The following is a 25,802-nucleotide window of genomic DNA, read 5'->3' as shown; positions in this document are numbered from 1 at the left end:
AGTGAGGACTTTTATTTTGAAACAGTTTTTGGCAGAGGAAGCAGTTGAACAGGATGTGTAGTCTTAAAGGAGAATTCCGGTGTGATACTGACCTAAAGTGTATTGAAACATGATACCGAGTGTGAACGTATGTCTCATAGCCCATCTCGACTTGTCCCCTGCACTCCAAAATCTGGCGCTAGTTAGCCGATGCTACCAACAACTTTTTCAGTAGTGGTGCTTTGGCATCGGGCTAGCCATGCAAATAAATCACTGTTTTACACCCATTTACGAGGCTCAATGTATCTCCACACTTCATTAGTAGACTTCCTAGGGCCCTGACATTTAAAACGAGACATTGAGAACTTTGAAAAAGCACTGGTAGTTTACTTACAAGACGATTTATACAGACAGTATCTTCACGAAGTTTAAAGTTTGCAGCCATCTTGAATTTAGTCACGATAAGTCGAGCAACGAGTAAGAATGAACAGGTATGATAAGGGATCAGATTCTAAAAATAATTCAGTGGAAATGCATGGATTCCAGTTGCTGCTACTGGAAGAAACTGGAATCCATGCATTTCCACTGAATTATTTTTGGAATCTAATCCCTTATCATAGCTGTTCATTCTTACTCGTTGCTCGACTTATCGTGACTAAATTCAAGATGGCTGCAAACGCTAAACTTCGTGAAGATACTGTCTGTATAAATCGTCTTGTAAGTAAACTACCAGTGCTTTTTCAAAGTTCTCAATGTCTCGTTTTAAATGTCAGGGCCCTCTGAAGTCTACCAATGAAGTGTGGAGATACATTGAGCCTCGTAAATGGGTGTAAAACAGTGATTTATTTGCATGGCTAGCCCGATGCCGAAGCACCACTATTGAAAAAGATGTTGGTAGCATCGGCTAACTAGCGCCAGATTTTGGAGTGCAGGGGACAAGCCGAGATGGGCTATGAGACATACGTTCACACTCGGTATCATGTTTCGATACACTTTAGGTCAATATCACACCGGAATTCTCCTTTAATAGGGCCAGTTTGTATGCTTAAAGCCTGAGACTGGCAGTTGGTCCAGGTGGCCCGAACACCTGCCATAGGATTCTAATTGCTTAACGGCTCTATTGTGATGTCATCAGCCCATGTTAAGTCTATGGGGAAATTTTGACTAGTTTTTAATTAATAGTTTAAAAAGTATAAAAGTTACAAAGCTGAAAAATACATAGCACCCATGTCCCAAGTAAGACCTACGTAACATAGTTTGAATGAAGTTTCTACGTTAAACGGTTGAAGCTGCATTAAGTGCGTTAGAAGAAGAATAATAATAAAATGCCTTGGAAGAACAGTACAGTGCATTTTCATGCACTGTAATAAGAACTAGAAAAGCATTTCCTGAAGGAAATACAGTGCATGAAAATGCAAAAATATGATGTAAAATATCATACAGAGTAAAAACAAACTATATTGGTTGCTAAGTAGATGAGGTTTAATATAGTTGGAATGACTGAACAGTTAAATAGGTGGATAGTTTAAATGGTTAAATTATTTAGGTAGATAGTTGACGATAACTGACAGTTGGAATGGTTCTAATGTTTGCTAGCAGTTATGCTAACTATGTTAACAAAGATAATAATGTTAACAAAGTTACTATGCTAACTAGCATGCTAACATGCTACTATGCTAACCATGTTACTTAGCTAACTTAGCTAATTGTTTTTAGTAGTTTTGCTAAAAATGCTAACTAGCATGCTAACATGCTAGCGCTAGCATGCTAACTATGCTAACCACGTTACTTAGTTAACATAGCTAATTATTTTTAGCAGTTTTGCTAAAATTGCTAACTAGCATGCTAACATGCTAGCATGCTAACTATGCTAACCATATGACTTAGCTAACTTAGCTAATCATTTTAAGCAGTTTTGCTAAAAATGCTAACTAGCATGCTAAAATGCTAGCATGCTAACTATGCTAACCATATGACTTAGCTAACTTAGCTAATCATTTTAAGAGGTTTTGCTAAAAATGCTAACTAGCATGCTAACATGCTAGCATGCTAACTATGCTAACCATGTGACTTAGCTAACTTAGCTAATCATTTTAAGCAGTTTTGCTAAAAATGCTAACTAGCATGCTAGCATGCTAACTATGCTAACCATGTTACTTAGCTAACTTAGCTAACTAGCTACAGTGGGTAGGAGTCATAGTTGATGACAAGTAACAGTTACAATGGCTGAACAGTTAAAAAGTTCAGTAATTTAAAGGGTTGAATTGTTTAACAGTGAAATATTGTAGTGAGGACTTTTATTTTGAAACAGTTTTTGGCAGAGGAAGCAGTTGAACAGGATGTGTAGTCTTAATAGGGCCAGTTTGTATGCTTAAAGCCTGAGACTGGCAGTTGGTCCAGGTGGCCCGAACACCTGCCATAGGATTCTAATTGCTTAACGGCTCTATTGTGATGTCATCAGCCCATGTTAAGTCTATGGGGAAATTTTGACTAGTTTTTAATTAATAGTTTAAAAAGTATAAAAGTTACAAAGCTGAAAAATACATAGCACCCATGTCCCAAGTAAGACCTACGTAACATAGTTTGAATGAAGTTTCTACGTTAAACGGTTGAAGCTGCATTAAATGCGTTAGAAGAAGAAGAAGAATAAGAAGCCTAGGAAGAACAGTACAGTGCATTTTCATGCACTGTAATAAGAAGCCTAGGAAGAACAGTACAGTGCATTTTCATGCACTGTAATAAGAAGAAGCCTAGGAAGAACAGTACAGTGCATTTTCATGCACTGTAATAAGAAGAAGCCTAGGAAGAACAGTACAGTGCATTTTCATGCACTGTAACTAGAAAAGCATTTCCTGAAGGAAATACAGTGCATGAAAATGCAAAAAATATGATGTAAAATATCATACAGAGTAAAAACAAACTATATTGGTTGCTAGGTAGATGAGGTTTAATATAGTTGAAATGACTGAACAGTTAAATAAGTGGATAGTTTATATAGTTAAATGATTTGCTTGGTAGATAAGGTTTAATATAGTTGGAATGATTGAACGGTTAAATAGGTGGATAATTTAAATGGTTAAATTATTTAGGTAGATAATTGACGATAACTGACAGTTGGAATGGCTCTAATGTTTGCTAGCAGTTATGCTAACTATGTTATCAAAGATAATAATGTTAACCAAGTTACTTAACTTAGTTAACTTAGCTAATGTTTTCATTTTTAGTAGTAATGCTAACTAGCATGTTAGCAATGCTAACATGCTAACTATGTTAACCATGTGACTTAGCTTACCTAGCTAATCATTTTTAGTAGTTATGCTAACTATGCTAACTAGCATGTTAGCATGCTAACCATGTTACTTAGCTAACTTAGCTAATCATTTTTAGTAGTTATGCTAACAATGCTAACTAGCATGCTAACTATGCTAACCATGTTACTTAGCTAACTTAGCTAATCATTTTAAGCAGTTTTGCTTAAAATGCTAACTAACATGCTAACTATGCTAACCATGTGACTTAGCTAACTTAGCTAATCATTTTTAGCAGTTTTGCTAAAAATGCTAACATGCTAACTATGCTAATCATGCTAACTAGCTACAGTGCGTAGGAGTCATAGTTGATGACAAGTAACAGTTACAATGGCTGAACAGTTAAAAAGTTCAGTAGTTTAAAGGGTTAAATTGTTTAACAGTAAAATATTATAGTGAGGACTTTTATTTTGAAACAGTTTTTGGCAGCGGAAGCAGTTGAACAGGATGTGTAGTCTTAATAGGGCCAGTTTGTATGCTTAAAGCCTGAGAATGGCAGTTGGGCCAGGTGGCCTGAACACCTGCCATAGGATTCTAATTGCTTAACGGCCGTATTGTGATGTCATAATCATAATGCTAACTGATTCCATCATCCCAACTGTAAAGATCCGAAGCTTCCCTAACCAGAAACCATGGGTGGATAGAGAAGTGAGAACGGCATTAACCCTCTAGGCGCCACTGTCGAGTTTACTCGACAAGATGCGGTACTGAATAAAACGGCCGATTTAGTCAAATAGGGTGTCATATTTCGTTCGACATCCACTCCACTAGGTGGCAGACATGTCATACGTCATCCCCGAGTCCGAAAAAGGTCATGGTTTAAACAAAAGTTTTGAGCTACAGCGCATTGAATCAGTGCGTGCAATACCGGAGCTAGTGTGCGTGTGAGCCACTTAGTCAGAGCGATATTGTCAACGTTAGCGAGTATTTGCATTAGATTATCGTCTAATGGCATCAAAAAAGTTTACCTGAAATGAAGTGTTGGGTCTTCTATTCGCGGACCCTGATTCTGAAGGGGAATATCTGCCTTCAGGAAATGACGGTGATTCGTTTAGTGAGGCTTCAGATGCGTCCCTGCCTTCAATGATGCAGCTGGACAAAGTGAGAGTTTACTCCATAGTTTAGCTTACACCAAGCACAAACGTTGAATCGTTTGCCCAATGTCACTGGTGGGAATAATGTTTCACGGGTTCGGAGTGTTCATCGGGAAGTTAGCAGGGTGTTAGTGGTGTGGCGAACAAGGCTGGAGGTAGCCTAATAGCGCTAGCTTCTGTCTTTTGCCTCTCCACAATCGCGGCGACAGTAACGTGGTGGAGCCTTTGTCTAATGCGACTGGGTATGTTAGACGAGGTCGAAGTGCTCATAGGAGAGTTAGGGGGAAACGTAGTGGCAGTGTGGGGAGTCGCAATGAGAATGACAGTAGGCCTAGTCCGAGCTGCGCAAATTCTCTCCACTCGACGCGCGCGAGGCAGATCTGGCCATGCTGCTCGCATGGTGGAGGTGGTGACACGCTCTCTCCCTCTCCCTCTCCCCCACACACACACACACACACATTAGGTCATGCATAGTCTATCACAAGATGATGGGAATGCCGGCCCTGTATGGATAGGGATAGGGAGTCATTATCTCTACAACAAAAGGCCTGCTACATAAAAAAAAAAAAAATGTCAGCCATTTATTAGTAATGATTTACACTGTTGATTTGCTATCTATTTCCCTGATCATTTAGGACATACACTATGTGTTCCTTTTTGTGTGTTCATGTCCTTGTGATGTGTGTGTCTTTGTCAGCTAAGAAAAAAAAACATCAACAAAAACAACAAAAAGAAAAAAAATACTAACATTGTCTCTTGTCTTGTCTCGTCATCTCACTCCTGATCTGTGCCTTGCCGTGGCAAATGAGCTTTTGAACTAAACAGGTCTTGTCTACTTGTGTTTGTGTGTCATCTGAATAATCTATATGTGCCCCATACATGGAATCAGAGTGCCTACTGTATGTAGTAAATGGAAAATCTCTACAGCAAAAGGCCAGTCTACTGCTACATGCATTTGGTTTGTTTCGGCCATTTATTAGTAATGATTTACACAGTTTGTTCACTACTTACTATTTACCTGAGCATTCAGTATTGTGCAATATAGCATACAGAAGGTGAGGGACATTTTGGGGGGAAAGAAGTGGTGCATTTTATCATTCAAACATGCGACTTTTCATGAAAATTCTATAATCCAAGATGGCCGCCACCATATGACGTCATAATATGCAAATTAGATATAAACATTTAATCTCTACATAAACTTTGGGTCATCCTTAATATTTCTCTAATTTACAGAAAGTCTCTAACTCTTATCACTTTTAAGATATAGCCTTTTGAAATGAAGATGTCAAAATTGATCGTTTCGGAAAAAACCTCTGGCGCCTAAAGGGTTAAAGACACGCACCATGACTTATAATGCTGGGCTTATTTCAGGGGATATGACGGATTACAAAGCAGCATCTTATAGTTTACGTAGTGCTATTAAAGATGCTAAGCGGCGCTATAGAGACAAAGCTTGTCTCTATAGCGTCTTGAAGCTGATTTCTTGGAGGGTGATCCAGCACGAGTGTGGAAAGGACTCCCAACCATCACTGGCTTTGAAAGAAAGTCCCCTCCTATGATGAATGTGAGTAAAGCCCTCCCTGATGAACTTAATGCTTTTTATGCTCGCTTTGACATGAAAAACACAGACTATATTGGACTAGCTGCAGCATGTGAAGTGTAGTGGAATACTGCATAGTAGCCTAGTCAAGCAGGCAACCTTGATTAGGGGGAGGGACGAGCTGATTGCTTGTTAGACTGAGGCTATTTAAGTCAGCCTGGTTCCTACACTTGCAGGACATTTTCTCTCTATGGCATGCTAGCGCAAACGCTTTCACAGAGGTGAATGGCGGTAGGTAGCCTAATACTCTCTTCCATGTTCTGTGAATATAGATCGCTCTTCGTAAAGTAATCTTTCCCTTCATACAGGTCCCACTCGGTGTGCATCTACTAGCATTAGAGATCACTGAATTCGCTATGACTCCCTGGCGGCCTCCACATTTCCGCATTCGGTATGGGTAGATATTGACGGCGCAGGTAATATCTGCTTCATAAGGATTGCAGTGATTTAGTGTTGCCTAATTGTAATGTTGAACTGCCTTGCCCCATGTCAAGCTTATCTGGGTGCCTCTGTGTTTTAGGGGTGCCATCAGCTGGTTGCTGTTTTGCCCGGGTGTAATTGTGTGTGATTGTTTGCTTTTGTCTGCGTTGGATTCCTCCCTCGTGAGGCGGTGATTGTAACCCAACTGTAGCGCATGTATGTATGTATGTATGTACTGTTTGTGAGCGGGTCAACTGGTAGCGTAGTCTCTTTTTAAATGTGTAGATACTGTTTCCTAGTTTGTGATGCTAAGGCCTCCTGGCGTGGCACGCTGTCTGGTGGTGGGGGTGTTCTTGTAGCTAGCCCTCTCCACTGTGTGTGTGCATTAGTGTGTAGTTGCACCTTACTCTTTGATCTCCACATTTTCTAGACTTGCAGTGTAGCGCATGGCGTGATCGTACCCACGAAACACCTGAGTGATTGCATGTGTTGCGAGGTTCCCTAGTGGTGAGTAGTTGACACTCCACCCTTTTCCTCACAGGCAGCGCTGCTTCTCCTGGAGCCTTGGCTAAATCCCTGGCTGGAAGACTGCTAGTTCTGTTGTAGCTGTAGCTATTTTATGTGCTGGTTGCACTGATCTGCTTTAATAATAAATTATTATATCAATGATTTATTCCCACAGCTGCTTCCAGACTACTTTTATTCCAAATTAATAAATGGTAGAACGAATAATTTCCGCCTCTGGTCTGCTTGTTCCTCCTTTTTTTTATGTAACTGAAATGATAATTCCACTTAACTCACCTGGAGGAGGGGAATGGGAATTATGTGAGGATGCTGTTCATTGACTTTAGTTCAGCATTCAACACGATAGTACCTCTCACCTTGGTCACAAAGATGAAGGCCTTAGGACTGAACACCACCCTGTGTCACTGGATATTTGACTTCCTCACCAACCGTTCACAAGTGGTTAGAGTGGGGGGTCTGACATCTGACTCATTAACCATCAGCACTGGTGCTCCCCAAGGCTGTGTTTTGAGTCCACTGCTGTACAACATCTACACACATGACTGCAAAGCCAACAGTAGTCATACCTCCATCATCAAGTTTGCAGATGACACAGTGATCTTGGGCCTGATTAGTAACAACAATGAACAGTTCTACTTGGATCAGGTTGATGAGGTGGCACAGTGGTGTCAATCTAACAGCTTGACACTGAATATCAATAAAACCAAGGAAATGGTAGTGGATTACAGAAGGCAGCAGCAGAACTACAGTTACACCCCACTAATGATCAGCGGGCAACCTGTAGAGAGAGTCACAAGTTTTAAATACCTTGGTGTCCACATTACTGAAGACTTAAAATGGACTGTTAACACTCAATATGTTCTGAAGAAGTCCAGACAACGACTCTACTTCCTTCGTCAGCTAAGGAAATTCAAAGTTTCTACATCCATCATGAAGGCCTTCTACACTTCAGCGGTTGAGAGTGTTCTAACTGGTAGCATCATCACCTGGTATGGGAACTCCACAGTTAGAGATTGTAGTACTCTGCAGAGAGTAGTGCGCTCAGCTGAACGTACTATAAGAACTCAACTCCCTGCTCTACAAGATATCTATTCCAGAAGAGTACTCCTAAGAGCCCAAAAGATTCTGAAGGACTCTTCTCATCCTAACAATGGATTATTCCTACCGCTGAAATCAAGAAGACGCCTATGTAGTCACAAAGCCAGAACTGAGAGACTCAGGAGAAGTTTTTATCCCCAGGCCATCCGAACTCTGAACTCACACTATACTGACTTTGCACTCATTCACTCCTCAGCACTCATGACCCCCCCCCCCCCCCCCCCCCACACACACACACACACCCACACACACCTACAAGACTTTTAGCACTTTTACATCCCTCTCCCTATGCTACAGACCTTTTATTTATTTTCTTATTTCATCACACGTCAAAACACACACACACACACACACACACACACACATCTGACTTTCTCCAACTTTTGCACACTTTTTATTTATTATTTTTGATTTCTCCTCCATCTACCCATGTCCTTGATTGCCTAGCCTTTCTGCCCCCCCCCCACCCCCATCCCCAACACACACCCTTACATCATCACTGTCATCACTTCACATACATACAGCACACTGCTTGCTACAGTAAGCCTCCTCTACATACTTGCTGCACACTGCCCCCCCCCACCCACCCACATACACAGCACATTGTCTTCAGGATCTTCTCCAACACACATCCTCTACATACTTACAGCACACTGCCCCCACCTACCCACACACACACACAGTCACTGCTCCACTCCCCTCCCGCCCTGCACACACATCCTCTACATACTTACAGCACACTGCCCCCACCTACCCACACACACACTACACACACACACACAGTCACTGCTCCACTCTCCTCCCGCCCACACACACATCTTCACGGTCATCACTCACATACATTACATACAGTACTCTGCTTGCAATAGTAAGTCCCTGCCCCCCCCCCCCTACATACACAGCACATTATTTCATCAGGAAGCTTCTCCAACACACATCCCCAACATACTTACAGCACACTGCCCCCCCCTCCCCCCCCAATACACAGCACATTGTCTCATGAGGAAGCTTCTCCAACACACATATTGCACACTGCCCTCTCCCCACATACACAGCACACTATCCCATCTCCCCTGTCATCCCCCCAACACACACACCAAGACCCCTAGCAGTTGGGTTAGCCCCTTGAGCCGTGGATCTGCCCAAGGTTTCTTCCTTGGTAAGGGAGTTTTTTCTTGCCCCTGTTGCTCTTGGGTGCTCCTTGTTGGTGCCCCCCACCCAATCCCAATCCTCCCCCACCTTTTTTTATGCAGCCCTTGCCACTTAATCTACTAAACCCCTCTTCTACTGCACTTTTTACCCCCCCCCCCCCCCCCCCCCCCATTAATGCACAAATAGGCTGACACCAGACATAATTTCACTGCATTTCTTACTTCCAGTAACTATATGCATGTGACAATAAACTTCCTTGTATCCTTGTATAATGTTAAGTCAATGGGGAAATTTTGATAGTTTTTAATTAATAGTTTAAAAAGTATAAAAGTTACAAAGTTGGAAAATACATAGCCCAAATGTCCTAAGTAAGACCTACGTAACAAAGTTTGAATGAAGTTTCTACGTTTAACGGTTGAAGCTGCATTAAACGCGTTAGAAGAAGAAAAATAAGAAATTTTGGAAGAACAGTATAGTGCATTTTCATGCACTATAATAAGAAATTTTGGAAGAACAGTATAGTGCATTTTCATGCACTATAATTAAGAATAATTCGGATAACAATAGAGTGCATTTTCATGCACTCTAATAAGAAGAAGCCTAGGAAGAACAGTACAGTGCATTTTCATGCACTGTAATAAAATGCCTTGGAATAACAGTAGAGTGCATTTTCATGCACTCTAATAAGAAGCCTAGGAAGAACAGTACAGTGCATTTTCATGCACTGTAATAATAATAAGAAGAAGCCTAGGAAGAACAGTACAGTGCATTTTCATGCACTGTAAGAAGCCAGGAGATTTCAAGATAGTGGATTCCATCCACTATAATAATAATAAGAAGAAGACTTCGGATAACAGAACAGTGCATTTTCATGCACTGTAATTATTCTTTATCTTTCTAGATTATCAGGATCTGGATTTCCCAGGCTATCATTTAAAACTGTTCTAAGGTAGAAAACAGTAAATCTTCCAGACCAGACGGGGGCGCACACAAAAATCTTGGCCTAGCTGCTACATGATGTGTTTCTTCTGATGTACAGAGGTGAAAGTTCAGAAGCAACGTGTTCGTGAAGAAGGAGAAGAACCCAACACTGCTGCGTACACTATAAGTTTATGAAATAATAAGAACAACATTTCTTCAAAATGACAGAGGGGGACTCTACAATTTCAAAACCAGCTAAAAGCTTGCTTGCTCTCAATCCAAGCGAAGATGTTGAGTTCCAAAAGAAAGTCCAGCAAGTAAAAAAGCGACGGAAAACGGTAACGTTGTCTAGCTTGAGCTCAGACATTGTAACACTCACAAAAAATAACGTTACACATTTTAAGCCATTGTTGGACGATTCAGCAGTGATGTTGTTTAAAGTTAATGTTATTGGTCATATCATTTGTTTGCCAGTGCGATTGTGTTGATAATTGTAACGTTAACCATCATCATATTAAAGTGCGTGAACATTAGCTTACGCTATGTTAATGGCGTTAGTCGGCTAACTTGAAGGCCTGTGCTAACTTACTGCAATGCAGCATGTTAACATTATGATTCTTAAATGTGCGTACATAGAAAAAAAAAACATTATTTCCAAATGACTAATCTTTAAGAAAGTGAAAATGTCTAATCTTTAAATGTCGGAAGTGTACATTGTGCCACATAGTGCCTACAACAAATACACGTGTGGTAACACTGTCGCTTTATCACGAATTCAGGCGCAGATTGAAAATTGCCTCCAATGTCTCAGTCATTGGGGGTAAGATTACTCTGCCAACAGCAATGTGGCTCATCAAAGCTTATTGCCAGTCCCATGTGGCTGTGCAATGAAACCCATGTGCCCACACTCATCTCACTCACATGGGCCTGTATGTTAGCTTGCTTAGGCTACCGTATGGTAGGCTAGTTATAACGTTAGCTAGTTAGCCACTTGGTGAAAGTTAGCACGTGCAAGTAGGCTAAACATCACATCCAAATAATCATTGTCGACGTGAATTGTTGCTCTTGTCCACAGCCAGTCAAGTTGGCTCCTGGAGTAATCTACGTGGGCCACATTCCCAGGGGACTGTTTGAACCACAGATCAGATCCTATTTCCAGCAGTTTGGGAAAATCCTAAGGATGCGGCTGTCGAGAAGTAAAAAGGTGAGCTTTGTAATTCCTGTCCAGCCCTATTTCATCTGCATATATTGTATTGCTGTATGGCTCCCTCCACACCTTTGTGCTGACACTTTCAGAACAAATATTAAACACAAGTGTTTCCGGCACATTCTGAAAATTACCCTTTATTGTATCAGTCAGTAAAGGTGCGATAACCTGTGCCAACAATAATGTGGCTCATCAAAGCTTATTGCCAGTCTATGTGGCTGTGTAATCAAACCCATGTGCCCACAATCAACACAGTTACACTCGAATACCAGTATGTCACATAGTTATGTTGATGTACACCAGTATTTTCATACTTTATATTCATATTTCTATTGTCATATAATGTCTTTATTTAATTGAAAACATCTGTGTCCTCTGGGGGCTTTTCTTGGTTTATATTTTCTACTGATTATTTTGGGTGTCACCTCAGTCTGAAATTCAGTGCGTTTACAGGGCTTAAAATTAATTTTTCAAAATGGGGGGGAGAGATCCCCCATTAGGTTATTCATGTAGGGGGGATTTACACAATTTGGGGCGCGATTCTGATACCAAGTCAAGAATTGCGATTTCGATGCTTCTTCGATACTTTTTTTAAAAATGTGTTTGATTTTGGGGCCCCCACCACCCTGACGTTATCAGTAATATATAGGCCAGTGGACATCCTAGATTCTGCTTGACTCTCTCCACACGCACAAACACACACTGAAAATGATGGCCTGCGTGATTATGTTTCTATTTCATATTTTAAATTCATATAGTGTATTTAGTTAATAATGTATTTTTAATGTATAGCATTTTACTACTATTTACTAGTAGCTAAACATATTTAGTAATATGAATGCTTCATGTTGACATTTAAACTATAACACTTAGGCATATCTGTAATGTGGTGTGTAGGTCTAATTGAGTGCACATTGTAGCCTAGAAATCTAGACGCACCCTAGCGGCGGCAAATTAATTTGCTCAGCCTGTACGTCTAGTATCAAACCATAGGGATTTCTATTGGCTGATGCCGTGGACGTCATCCAATCACAGCGCTCTATTTTGTTAGTCTTAAGGCAGGCTTAACAGGATAACGACAGGTGAACAACAAGGAAGGTGGCTATGGCGACCGAAGAGCGGTTGTTTGAATCGGCGTTGGCGTCAACTTTGGAGGAGTTGGACTTGTGCTTTTCTTTAAAAGTTGAGCAACACAATGCACTAAAGTCATTCCTTTCGAAGAAGGATGTTTTTGCCGTTTTGCCTACCGGATACGGATATAGTCGTAGCGCTGGCCTATTGCATGCCTAGGCAGTTTGAAAGACAATTCTCTGCCCGCCCCTTGGATTAAGCAAGGTGAATGGTTCGATTCCAGACTATACATTTTAATGATATAGGATGGCCCGCCAGGCTATGCACATTGGTGATTAGTAGGTGTAATTGAGTGCCTGTCACTTTAAGAAATAGTCTATGTGAGAGTAATTAGCCTTCCTTCAGCCTGACTGTTTTAGGCTAGTCGCTAGTGAATAAAAGTTGTGCATAAGGATATGTGGATGCAATTCATTATGTTTTCTATGTCATTAGATAAAATAAGTGTTCAAAAAACGAACAAGTCGAAGACAATCTTTCTGGGATCAAGTGTTGACGTGACCTGTACCAAGGAGCTCTTTCCAGATGTAAAAGTTTGCCATGGTTGCGTAGCCTATTTGCGTAAGCGCAAAGTCTCTCTCTCTCTCTCTCTCTCTCTCTCTCTCTCTCTGTCTGTCTGTCTGTCTGTCTGTCTGTCTGTCTGTCTGTCTGTCTGTCTGTCTGTGAGAGTGTCTGCGTCTGCATGAGGCCATGTTCAGTTCAACTCGGTAGTTGATCCCTCCGGTCAATAGCACCGCATTCACGCCACTTCATGATTATATCAATGTCATCAGACAGGCTGTGAAAGTGTATGTAGGAATTTCTCGCATTATGTCTAGAGTTGCGCGACTTGAACAAATTATGCGCAATACCCGCAATGAAAATTAAGCCCTGGTTTAATAATGTTTTGGCACCCCGAGTGAAGTACCTTTCGCTGCTTCAGTCGGTGGAGGTAAGGTCAACGTGCTGTAACGGTTGCTGTGGTTCATGAAAGCTTATGGTCAGCTCTTGCTGCGGCTGCTTATTTCCACATCTGATTATAATGAAGATTCATGCTTGTTAGATTGCACTGAGTCACGTGAAATGTCTTTGACAGACAGGTGGAAGCAAAGGCTACGCGTACATTGAGTTTGACTGCGATGAAGTGGCCAAGATTGTGGCTGAGACCATGAACAACTACCTCATGGGTGAAAGGCTGATCCAGTGTGAGTATGAAGCTAATTAACCAAATTAACTATTGTTTGTATTTAAACCGTACAGAATGAACTCCTGATCATGCTTATGCTGTGTCGGCTTCTGCACTGGGGTGCTCTGGTATTATTGTATGTTTCAATTTCACAGCAGCCATTTTGACATGAAATAGTAGAGCAAGCACCGGTGTTACTAATTCCGTTCATGTAGTGTTCAATTTAAGGCCATGTACCCGGATATTTGTTAGAACTAAAAAAAAATTGTGTTTATTATATTTTACTCTGTCTACATGACATTTGTCTAAAACATTTGTCCATAGGCTAAACACTAAAACACAAAGAACTGCAAACTTTGGTGTGTCTACGTACCACATAGTACCCGCATCAAATACACTGGTAAAACGTTTAGCACAGCACAATTTTCTAGGCGCAGATTGAAAATTGCCTCCAATGTCTCAGTCATTGGGGGTAAGATTACTGTGCCAACAATAATGTGGCTCATCAAAGCTTATTGCCAGTCCCATGTGGCTGTGCAATGAAACCCTTGTGCCCACACTCATCTCACTCACATAGACCTGTATGTTAGCTTGCTTAGGGTACCGTATGGTAGGCTAGTTATAGCTAGTTAGCCACTTGGTTAAAGTTAGCACGTTATCTTCATCGATGTTGTGAATTGTTGCTGAAATTGTTGCTCACAAAAATGAAATCAAACTGCGATCCCATGTAGGCTATGGACAGACGGGTTGTTTCTGAATGTTGCGTTACTCGTTACTGTACCAAGTCCGAGTCTTGCTATACTAAGGGCCTCTGCATACTCACCATTCCCGTCCTGTAGCGTGACGTGTGTCGTAACCATTTTTACCTGCGCGTAGTGTTGTCACGATACCAAAATTATGACTTTGATACGTACCTGCCATAAATATCTTTATGCTCGATACTGAAACGATACCATGGCAAAATATTTGAAAAAGAAAGGACGCAGGCCTCCAAGTGTATTGAGTCATTTGTGTTGAATTTGGTGCACTTTTGTAGTGTGCAGGTCAATTCTGGGTTCTAACTTCTAAACTTCCTACATACTTATTATTTTGTATAAGCTTAGTCAGTAAAAGAGTAATTTGTGTGTGATTAAGCTCTTTATTGTTAGTTATAGTTCATTTAAATTGTGTTATAATATTTATTGTGTGCAATAAAGTACCTTTTAAATAGCCAAAGTAGGCTAGATCAAGGTCAGTGTTGAAATTACTGCATGCAAATCACTGAATGCTATGCAGAGGGGCCTAATCTTTAGGCCATCTGATGTAGTCTACCCTAGGCCTTCCGGTGTTTATGGGATTTCTTTGACAGTTGCAAAGGAGAGAAGGTGAAAAGTCTTCTTTCCTCCCAGTGTAGGCTACGTTTTAGTTAGCTGGCTAGCTAGCTAGCAGCTGGCTGTTTGTGTAATTTCCTAAAGTGGAAAGAGATTTTGTTCAGGTCTTGGTAGATATCCTTTGGTTGAAAATAAATCTTTTCTATTCTTTCCTCTTAATTCCATGTGTGGCGACTCGCTGGTAAATTTGTTAACTAATCCAGCAAACTATTAAAAATTCACGACTGTAACAAAACAGTCCTCCGAACTGCAACTCTCGCTTGCCCTCAAACTAGTCCATCTTCCGGTTTCCGGTTTGGCGCGCTCAGCTGAAAAAAAGTGGTGCGCTACCGTGTGCTACCCGGCCAAAATCCGCGGCGCCAGAGGTCTTTGTGATTTTGACGTGACATTGTCGCGCTACCGGTCGGGAAAGTTGAGTATGTAACATGTTTTACATTCAGTACCACAACCAATGTGTAGCACCCACACAAAGTAACCTACACCAAATAGCCTAACCCCATCACTTCATTGTTTGTAAAAATCGGTTTTGCATGTCCTCTTGAATCCAAGGAAACAGACGTTCTATAAAATCTTCACTTTAGAAGGCTTTTAAAAAATACCCTTTTTAGGGAGCTAAAATGCCTTTTATGCGTGGACGAAAGGCTCCAACACCTAAACAAATATCTGTTTAAAAAAAAAAAAAAAAAAAAAAAAATATATCTCCGTGTATGTGTAAGGTCTAAGTGTAGCAGAACCAGAACCTTAATTTATGTCATTAGGATCACCTTTGCCTGCCCTTTAATTTATGTCAAAAATGGCTGCTGTGAAAAGGGTCTATGGTGCTGGATGAGCAGGCATGTACTTTTGACCTTAGTAGATAGTAGTAGATTTGCCGAAATTCTAAATGTACTCTTCACTCTTGGTTTTCGACAGGCCATGTGGTGCCACCGGAGAAGGTGCATGAGAAGTTGTTTGTGGGTTGCAAGAGGGTGTTTAAAAAGCCGACGCAACCCGCGGTTGGCCGCTACAACAAGAAGCACAGCATAGAGGAGCTGGAGAAGACCAAGGCAAAGCTCCTTAGCAAAGAGGCCAAGCTGCGGAAGAGACTTGCTGCCCATGGCATCGATTACGACTTCCCTGGATTTGTAAGTTTGGTTAAGCCAGGTCGCCTTGTAACATCTGCGGTTCATTGTTTGATTTAGCAGTGTCTAAATCGGAGCTTTGTGGATCATGTTTCTAATGTCCTGTTTCCTCATTTTAGGCATCCCAGGTTCCAACGAAGAAGGCTACTGCCTCAGAGGATGCAAACATCTCTGTTTTAAGTGATGTATGTTCTTGTTTACCCTTTTTATTCATTATAAATATTATATTAATTATATTTACAGTGTTTCCCACAGAATTGAACTCTATTTGGTGGTAGATTTGCAGAATTAACTTGAAGGCAACAGTTTTTAACAAATTAGCGCAGCTTCGTTATGATGCTAACCAGCTTTAAGCACAATTTAGTACAACCTGGAAAATCATTGTGTGGTGGTCAATGTTGATATTGTGGTGGGCCGCCACAAATAAGTCAATGTATGGGAAACACTGATTTATACATTTATTCATCATAGGTTCATTACTGACCTCTGTTTAATGTGGAATATTTCTGGGCGATAAAAACAATAGTGATATGTCTTGCGCTAGATACTTCCATCAGTAGCAATAAGAAAATTGTTCACTGGAGTATTGACTACAAATGCAACGTTTCAACCCATCGGGGTCGTCAGGCAAAAAATGTATAGCATTTTTTGTCTGAAGAAGACACTGTTGATTTGAAACGTTGCTTTTGTAGTCTATTAAATACTGGGGCCTGTACTCAAAACTCAAATGTGTGGACATGTATTCTTTGTTTACTCATGGTGTACAATGCTATGAAAATCAGTCAGGAAGGTGGCATTTGATACATAAATGATGTAATTAAAATGTGCCTGCCTGGAACCTTTTTTTTCTCCCCCTACCAGCCACTTGAATCTTTTAGGTTGTTAAACTGATCAAGATTGACCAATATAAATTGTTATAGTGATTTAATTTGTCGCCCAGCCCAACACATTCTGAAAATTACCCTTTATTGTATCAGTCAGTGGAGGTGCGATAACCTGTGCCAACAATAATGTGGCTCATCAAAGCTTATTGCCAGTCTATGTGGCTGTGCAATGAAACCCATGTGCCCACAATCAACACAGTTGCACTCGAATACCACATAGTGATGAAGTATTTTCATGCTTTTATTGCTATGTAATATCTGTGGAAACGGCCAAAATGTGTCTTGTGGGAGCTTTGCCCGGCTAATGTTTGCTACTGATGTTTTAGGATGTCACCCCAGTGTGCACACCTTCAATTCTGGAGAGGAGGAAGTCCATGGCAGGAAGTGAGGAGGTAGACGACGAAATCGTCATCAAGCCCATGCCAGACGCCTCATTTGAAGAGGACGAGGAAGACTCTGAAGAAGGACTCTCGGGAGAGGAGGAGGAGGGAGATGTGTCAATAGAGGAGAAGAAAGAGGAGGAAGCGTAATCTCACGTCAGAGGCCCGTCTGCGGAGATCTCTGAGCAAGCCTGAATGATCCACTTCATCCAGTCAGAGACTTTTGTACATAAAAGATTATTTCCTCCAGTGAGGGAAATAACCCTGGTGGTAGGCGACTGCCCCCTGGCTAATGATGTGTATAGTGCGTATTTAGCCAAGAGGGGCCCTGAATAGTGTTGCAGTAACAGCAGTTACTGGTGCCGTGGCACTCCACAGTGGTGGTGAAGGAAAGGTGTTCTTCCTTCCAGAAAACTCTCTGAGCACGTCGCTCAGCCACTCTGTGTCAGTTTGACAGCCCAAAATGAACAAAAATTAAACTCCAGGCCATTTTCATGTAATCATTAGAAGATTGGTTCTCTCATGTGGTCCTGGTTGTTCGTGCTGTTGCTTTCCATCTGACTGTTTGTGCTCATCTGAGGTCAACATTAAACTGTATGAAAATATAATTTGCTCTTATATGAAGAGGTTTATGTCCTTGGAAATGTCATGTATCTTTACATTAAAGAAGGTAAAGAAGACAAATGAGTTCCTGGAAAGATCTTTCATTCCGTATTCATGAAGCATACATTGTGTAGTCATTCTAATTGTTTGGTGACCTAAAGTGATAATTCTATGATAACATGTTTGTTTACAACAGCTTTGTTAGCGGACAGAGAATATTTATTTAATAGTGACCTGGTGTATAGATGGAACCGGAACACACCTTAAAACATCTGAAGGAAGAGAACATGAAATATAAGGGAGAAAACTGGCCTGTTCCAAATAATTAATTGTTCTAGAATTCCCTCAGGATTATCATGACGATGAGAAATGTATGTTGAAGATATGTAAGGAGTACACTTTTTTTTTTTTTTTTTTTTTGTCCGCCACTAACACGCTTATACCACGGAGTGGCGCTAGAGTTGCATGGTGGGAGTCCTGGGATGACATTTTCTGTCAAGATGCCATGTGGCCAGCACGCAACAGTAACGAGCGAATCATACCAGATTTGGATTTGTTCCTCCTTGTGTATTGTTGGCTTTTAAACCACACTTTCATTGGGCTAACAGTGGAGATTAATGAGTTGGATGCATTTTTAAAAAGGTTTCAAAAAGGAAATCATTTATATTTATGATAGCTTGTTAAGAAAAGAGCGGTGAAAGTTTAAAAATAATAAATAAATAATTTTGAACAAACCAGAGCAAAACACTCCCCTGGAGTTGATGATTTGAAATACTGCCAGATTAATTTATAGTGTAAGGTGCGCATAGCTTTCGAGTTGCGAGGTTGGTTGCGATCCATAGAGCCAGCCAGGAAGCATGCGTCAGTTTCTGTGTGCCAACATTCTTGACGCGTGCGCACGACCAGCCCATTATTGTCAGCGAACAGCATACGGGGTGGAGAGATACCTCGATGCTGCCGTCTAACAATACTGCACACCACTGTTTTACCGGATAATGCAATTGTTCTTAGATGACTAGGGTGAGTACGTGTAGTTTGACACTATTTATTATGACCCGAATATCAAGCTGTCTTTATAAGAGAGAATGATTGGCAGATTTGTTAGAAGTCGGGATCTTTTGAGGGCCAATCAATGAAAAGGCTAGCCAGATAGCTTCTAGCTGGCTAACATATCTTGAGAAATAGTTTGCTAGGCAGCAGTAGCTGTTCTTTTCAGAGGAAATAAAGAAAACAAATTACTCCATACATGTAGAAATCTGTAAGTTAGATTGTGTCTTTTTATTCCTGTCCTCTTTATGACTCGGCGACTGGTTGGTTCCCAGTACGAGACGCATCAATGCAGACCTTTCTTCCAGTATTTTCTGATCAGTGAATTACACACCTCTCTGGCCAGTTTAGAAGCAGTGATAAGAATAACAAGAAAGACACTGCCGTTGTAGAGGGACGTTTTTCTCTGTCATCGATGTAGTGCCAGAGAGATATTTGATCCATGTAGCCAGGAACACTTCGAACAATTGGACGTGGCTATGTCGTGGTGAGGGCTAGCCTAGCGAGAGAGCTAGCCTTTCTGACAGCTAGCTAACTGACACTTCATTTGTCATCGTTGCTAGCTCGCTCTGGTTGCCCAGATTACTATCTGTGAACATTTACATTAAAATGTCACGCTAAATTATAGTGCATTTCCCTTTGCTGAAATATGGGTTAAAACCAACAGATGCTTGTGGCTCTGGAACTGAATGTTCTGACAAAAGAATCATCAACTAATCTGTTAAGCTATTAAATCATTACTTTATTTGTTAATAAATGTACTTGTGAAATGTTTGGTTACAATCGGCCGTAGACTTGATATTGCTATCCTTATAAATTTACAAAAGGGTTAGTCAACCAGACAACTCTCTTTCTCAATAATCTGAATTTTAACAGATGTAGTGATGTATGAAATATAAAAATAAATTACTTGGTGTTAGTTTGGGAATTCCTTTCTCACACAGGGATATGGGACTATGTCTTTATAGCAGATGTTCAACGCAAACTCCCTCGCTAAGAATATTATGTAAACGCTCAAACCGCATTTGGTCGACTGACAGGAAGCCTAGCCTCTGCCACAGACCTGCTGTAATCGTTTGCCGCTTGGCAGTCTTAGCATTGCATTAAATTGAATGCATTTTGTCCTCAGCTTGGGCAATAAAAAAAAACTTATTGTAAAGGTGTTAAATATATGGACGGGGCACAATATAGTAGCACACTGTGTTCTCCATTTGTTTTAGAACGCGCAAGAAAGAAAAGTAACAAGGTCTAAAAGTAATTTCACGCAAACTGGAAATAGACCGGTGATGGAGCTTTTATTAGCCGACTCATAGGTTGTTCTGTTGTGCCAATAACGTGAGCTCACCAAACCACTGTAGTCCATGGCAGACTCGGAGAAACAAGGAATTTAATGATGTCATACATAGACCCCCCCTCTCCTTCTCCCCTCCTTCTCCCTGCATGTAAACGCAGCCGCCGTGTTGCTGAGTAGCCTACGCGACTAGCATTCTTGTTTCTGCGCTGTCACCGCGGAGGAGAAAGCGCTTCAAGCTATTTACGGCCGTCTTTGTTCGATACGTGTAAGCTGTCTCTGCTTCTTTCGTCAGCGTGTGCCGCCGCAGGGAAATTCGCACATAACACCACCTCCTCAGAAATACTACACACTGACATGAAAAAGAAAAAAACAAAACATATATATTTTTTGTTTCGTAGAAGATGACAACTTTTGATTGATAGAGAAGGAGAGAAGCTCACCACAAGCGGATATTAGGGGTGGAGAAATGTGCTTCAGTGACATTGTCCCGCAGGTCCCCTGTTTGATAATGTAGAGTGCGGCATTCCTTTCTGGTGGACAAAGCCCTTTGTTTGCAGATGATATGCTGTCAGCACCAAGAGTCTGTTAGAAGTGAGTGAGTGTGTGACAGACCGATGTTTGATCTGATGTAACAACTGCTTTCCCATTGAACACTCACACGCTCACACACTCACTCAAACATAAACCAGGGACTATTCAAGGAAAGATCCTTGCCCAGACTGACATGGTTATTAAGCCAGTATCTGAAATTACATAGTTCATAGTTTTGTTATGTCTCAACACACACAATTTATCCCACCCACCCAAACACTTATTCAGGTGCTGACATGAAGTTGGAGGCCTCCTTCTCTGGCTAATGCTACTTTTCTGTCTTCCTCTCCTTCTCCCTCTCCTCAGGCAGCGAGGAAAGAAGCCACCTCTAAATAATGAAGCGTAGCCCTACTGCACTCCTCCTCAGCTGCTTCAGTTACCTCCTCCCCCTACGCTGCTTCCCCTAGTGGCCTTGCTCCTGCTCTATTGTGGCCTGGACCGGTCGGTCGGTGTGCTCTCCGAGTGTGTGAAAGGGAGAAATCAAGAGTGCGGTTGGAAGAAGGAGCACCCTCGTCAGCTGTCGCTCACACACACATATGGTGCATTGTTGCCATTCCCAAGCTAGCATCCCCGTGGCTAAGCATCACGCTAGCGTGCGGCTCACAGAGAGAGGCCTGCGTTGGAAGGGATAAAAATAAAACCGACTTGATCGGACTGTGTGTGGATTTTGGGTGTGTGTGTGTGTGGGTGTGTGTGAGTGTGTTTTTGCGAGAGGGTGTGTGTGAGTGTGTTTTTGCACCCATGTGTGTGTCTGTGGTGTGACTTCTTTTTTTCCGGTCACACACACAGGCACTCTTCCCTCAAGGATTAGTGTGTTTTTTTTATTATTATTTTTTTTTTTTTTTTTTTTTAAATAATAAGGTTTATTTATTTTAATTGTCACAACAACAAAAAAAAACCTACAATCACCAGCTGCCACCTGGAGCCATGGAGCCCAACATGGAGAACTGTCTGGCTCAGGTGCTGCAGAAGGATGTAGGGAGACGGCTGCAGCTGGGCCAGGAGATCATCGACTACATCAACGACCGCGAGAAGTCCCACGACCTGGAGCAGGACCAGTCCACGCTGGACAAGATGGTGGAAGGCGTCGCTACCTCTTGGGTCAACTCCAGCAACTTCAAGGTGAGGAGAGATTTGGATCAGGACGAACAGGCCATTTTGGCAGCTTATTTGGCAATGGAGTAGGAAGCTGCTTCTCTTGCTGATGTCTCAGAGACTGAGCCAAGTGGTTGATAAAGTCTCTGACATTCAACAGGGCTTACAAGCACCTCATGGAATGTAGATGGATCTGTGCATAAATTGTTGCGTCCTTATTTGGCAGTAATTCCGCTGAGTGATTTAGCTGGTCTTTTGGAATGGGGTGGCATTCTAGAATGTTTTGTTTACTCTCTCTCTCTGATGATTGGTTAAGTCTGATATTTTGGTCGAAATTGGTTTTGTTATTTAAGGGCATTGTGCACCTCAGCTACTGTTCCATCCTGGAATTTTAACAGTTGCCTTGACCTTATGGTGCTTACACCCATAAACCAGACTTGCTCTTCTCTGAGTTGGGTAGAAACCTGCCTGTCCTGTGTCCACTAATCCAATTCAGTTCTACCAGAGGATTGTGTGAGAGGGCGGCACTCTAGGCCTGCAAGCATCTGCAGAAACCAGTTTATGTGGCTGTATTGGTCATTGAGGAGATGAGTGAGCCATCCCCCTGAAGCTCCATTAGTCTGTGTAAAGTGCGTTTGTTTGTCAATACGACATCTTGCTCGACGTTTAGCAAATAGACTAGCAGTTTGTGTAAGCCTGCTGTTCCAGCGAGTATGAGATAAGGAGAGGGAGAGATTTACTGTGCGTGTGCCTCTGGAGGACATGTTAGAGACGTCCGGATGCAGGAGTGCTCAGTCATGCCCCCCCTCATCCATCGTGTCTATCTCATAGTGTAATTAATGGGGCTGTAAGGCTGGGACGCGTGCCAGAAATTATCTTAGGGCCCATGGTAATGGCACTCAAGTCTGCCGAGGTTGACCACAAAGTGTGTTGTGTTCTTTTGCTAATCTGCTGGTCCTTTGTCTTGCCCCCCCCCCCCCCCCCCCCTCGTCTAATGAAATGACAGATATATATATCCATGTCTATTGTATAGACATTTTATCGTTTTGCTTTTTTCCTGCAATTATTTCTGTTTTGAGTGTAGATGAGCAGTCAGGGTTGACAAGTGGACGACCAGTCTTTTCCTCATAGATTTCTCTTCACAATCAAGATCATGCCCCATTCAGAAAGGTGCAGTAATGGTCTGATCGATTAAATTGATTGGTTGTTTCTTTGGCAATTTCCTCCAGTGTAGAAGCCTACTTACATCAGTGCTGAGAGGTTTTTGTGTCGGTGTAAGGCTAGCAGGCAAGAGGCAAGATTTACTGTATGGTTTTATCCCTTATGTTGACAAAATATGCAGTGGGAGTTCGGTTTGGTGTACGTGGGGAACACTTAGACCAGCAATGTTTTCTAATGTATATATTCTAGAATTCAATGTAATTGTTCTTTCAGAATGTTACTTCTGCTCTGTAGATTTCCTTGCCATACATATTGAATGCGTTTAGTCCATGTGAAGGTATATGAGGTGTAATTAGTTTGCTTTTGTCCACTTCTGGTTGATGAACAGAATCATTTGCTATATGGACCGCAACCTAACGATTCTTGTTTGGGTTTCGCCCAAGTGGATGGACGTGTCCTTAGAGCTGACCCCTTGACTCAGACGGCCACTGATCAGGTGGCTAATGTGGAAAGTGTTCGAATCCGCTCAGGTGCTTTCGGGTCAGATTGTGTCCAGTCCAGTCCTGTCCTGTTAGTGACTGTGCGTGTGTTTGCGCGGGGGGGGGGGGGGGGGGGGGGGGGTTGCGTGGTGACTCTCTAATGGAGTGCTGCTTTTGAAGCCTCTGCCTTTTGAGGACCATTTGGGGTAACTGGGCCGCATTCAATTCCGACCCACATCACATCAGGCCAGCTAGCCAGAGCTCTTGGGAGCCGTCCGAGCAGGAAATGAAGAGAAAGATCCATGCCGCAGTGGTGCTATTTCCATTTGAGCTCTGGGTGGGACATCACTGATGTTATCTGGGGTATTTATTAGGAACATCAAGTTGCATTCAGTTTTCAGAGCGTTTGGATAGGAGGGGGGTTGAACACATTGACTCGTAGATTTTAGAGTTCATCGATGACTAGTTTAGTCTTGGAGAACGTAGTGAGCAGGAATGGTTTATCCTATTTGGTGCTGTGATAAATCTGTTATCCTCTGACGCATACACTCTGTTTTGTGGCGCATCCTTGTTAGTGTGTTGTTTAGAGGAGAGATCTTTTATTTTCATAGTCATAGATTTTTCATCTTGTTTTGATTCGCTCTGCATAGAGTGCTTAGGGGCTTTGCTCCTGTTGGGTCAGTCAGAATTGTGTGTGCGTGTGTGTGGGTTGGCTCAGCTATGATTGTGCAGATGTGCCTGTCTTTGTGCAGAGTAACCATGTGTCAAAGCTTTCCTGAGCAGTGATTTGGAAGGTGTTCTTGATATTATTCCGCTAGGAAGGTGTGTGTGTGTGTGTGTGGAGATGGGGAATGAGAGTGAGGGGGAACATGAGTGAGTACATGTTTATGTATTTGTGATGGAGTTCGAGAGAATGACCGAGAGAAGACTAATGCAGATAGTCTGTGAAGCGTGAAATGGGATTGCACCATTCTTCTGTGCCTGCTGATTGGTTCATTATCATGTCAATCACGCCACGGCCTGTCAGTCCGGTCTTGAGTGGACCTGTCCCCATGCCCTAATCTGGGTGAGTTCTCAATGCTTCCTGTTACTCCTGCAACAAGTCAGTCAAGAGTATGCACTCTTGATATTCTTACACAAACTCCATTACTGTCTGTCATCATAGCTTCTGTGTGTGCATGTGTGTGTATGTGTATGTGTATGTGTATGTGTATATGTGTGTGTGTGTGTGCGTGCGTGCTGATGTGCCACCTTCACTAATGGCAATCTCAATCCAGACATCAATCATATCAATAAGACATTGTCGCAGTGTGAGCAGTGATCAGGCCACCTGATATCCCTTATCATGCCACTGATGCCCCTCACCCCCCTCCCTGTTATGAGGAAGACCATTTAGATCTCAGCCCTCACTAGTGCACCACAAGATTCCCAACATCTCAGTAGCTTAGCTGTGCTCATAGTGACTGTAGTGAATATGAATGAAGTTTCTCTCTTAGGCCAATATTCTACTCTCCACATGTGGTTACGCAATGGTTGTCTTTGGTACGAGAGACATGCATTTCATCATCCGAGGGTTTATGTGCAGGCAAGGGAAGCACCTGCATGATTGTGGACTCAAAGCAGACTATAAAATAAAATGTCCTCACCTGTCTATGTGCACGTCTGTAAGCCAGTATAATCGGCGTGTTATAACCTAATAGTGTAATAAGAATAACCAGGGTGTGTGTGATGTCCGCAACTGTCTGTGCAGGCAGGATAATCAGGGCCTAACCGTGACCTCCTCACGGTCACTCTGTCTCAGCTGTTGCTCTTGGCGTCTCCTCTCCTTTCCTCTCCTCTCTTCTCTTCTCCTCTTCTCTTCTCCTCTTCTCTCCTCTCCTTCTCACAGTCACTCTGTGTCTGGTCTCAGCTGTTGCTCTTGGCGTTTCCTCTCCTCTTCCCTATTCTCGTCTCCTCTCCTCTCCTCGGGCAGTATGGAGTCCAGTCCAGCCAGCGCAGAGCAGCAGCAGCAGCAGCACTAGCCAAGCGTTCCAGCTCACTCAGGACAACTGTGTCTGGGAGAGCCAGCCGTGCCGTGGCAGCTGCTGCTGCTGCGTCAGAGGTGGAGACACCAGGCCAGTGCCTCCCGATAGATAGATAGATACTTTATTGATTCCCAAGGGGAAATTCAAGAGAAT

The 25,802-nt window shown here is 42.2% G+C and overlaps 2 protein-coding genes and 4 non-coding genes across 39 annotated transcripts in view; all 6 read left to right on the top strand.

Annotated features, from left to right (window-relative positions):
• The first annotated feature begins 10,209 nt into the window (after window positions 1-10,209).
• On the top strand, window positions 10,210-18,042 carry nifk (nucleolar protein interacting with the FHA domain of MKI67). Its single transcript, XM_042070252.1, has 6 exons — window positions 10,210-10,438; window positions 11,176-11,304; window positions 13,511-13,619; window positions 15,883-16,094; window positions 16,211-16,276; window positions 17,302-18,042. The coding sequence occupies exons 1-6, from the start codon at window positions 10,322-10,324 to the stop codon at window positions 17,503-17,505; spliced, it is 837 nt and encodes a 278-aa protein (XP_041926186.1). The 5' UTR covers window positions 10,210-10,321; the 3' UTR covers window positions 17,506-18,042.
• On the top strand, window positions 10,882-11,010 carry LOC121704455. Its single transcript, XR_006030541.1, has one exon. It is a non-coding gene; the product is annotated as a small nucleolar RNA ACA64 (small nucleolar RNA).
• Window positions 11,426-11,555, top strand: LOC121704458. The gene has a single exon (XR_006030544.1). It is a non-coding gene; the product is annotated as a small nucleolar RNA ACA64 (small nucleolar RNA).
• On the top strand, window positions 14,034-14,162 carry LOC121704456. Its single transcript, XR_006030542.1, has one exon. It is a non-coding gene; the product is annotated as a small nucleolar RNA ACA64 (small nucleolar RNA).
• LOC121704457 lies at window positions 17,038-17,167 on the top strand. The gene has a single exon (XR_006030543.1). It is a non-coding gene; the product is annotated as a small nucleolar RNA ACA64 (small nucleolar RNA).
• Window positions 18,043-21,721: 3,679 nt separating the features above from the next.
• clasp1a (cytoplasmic linker associated protein 1a) overlaps window positions 21,722-25,802 on the top strand; it is a 127,215-nt gene continuing 123,134 nt past the window's right edge. For 18 of the 34 annotated variants that reach the window (XM_042069839.1, XM_042069780.1, XM_042069727.1 and 15 more), the window contains exon 1: window positions 21,723-22,012. In XM_042069839.1, coding sequence (XP_041925773.1) covers window positions 21,818-22,012 — 195 coding nt within the window. In that variant the 5' untranslated portion in view covers window positions 21,723-21,817. Of the gene's footprint in view, window positions 22,013-25,802 lie in introns of all 34 variants that reach the window. The other 16 variants (XM_042069979.1, XM_042069969.1, XM_042069908.1 and 13 more) reach the window with 3 other exon arrangements.

The sequence above is a fragment of the Alosa sapidissima genome, chromosome 2 (assembly GCF_018492685.1).
Source record: "Alosa sapidissima isolate fAloSap1 chromosome 2, fAloSap1.pri, whole genome shotgun sequence".
NCBI classification, from domain to species: Eukaryota; Metazoa; Chordata; class Actinopteri; order Clupeiformes; family Clupeidae; genus Alosa; species Alosa sapidissima.
This window is presented reverse-complemented; position numbering and strand designations above follow the sequence as displayed.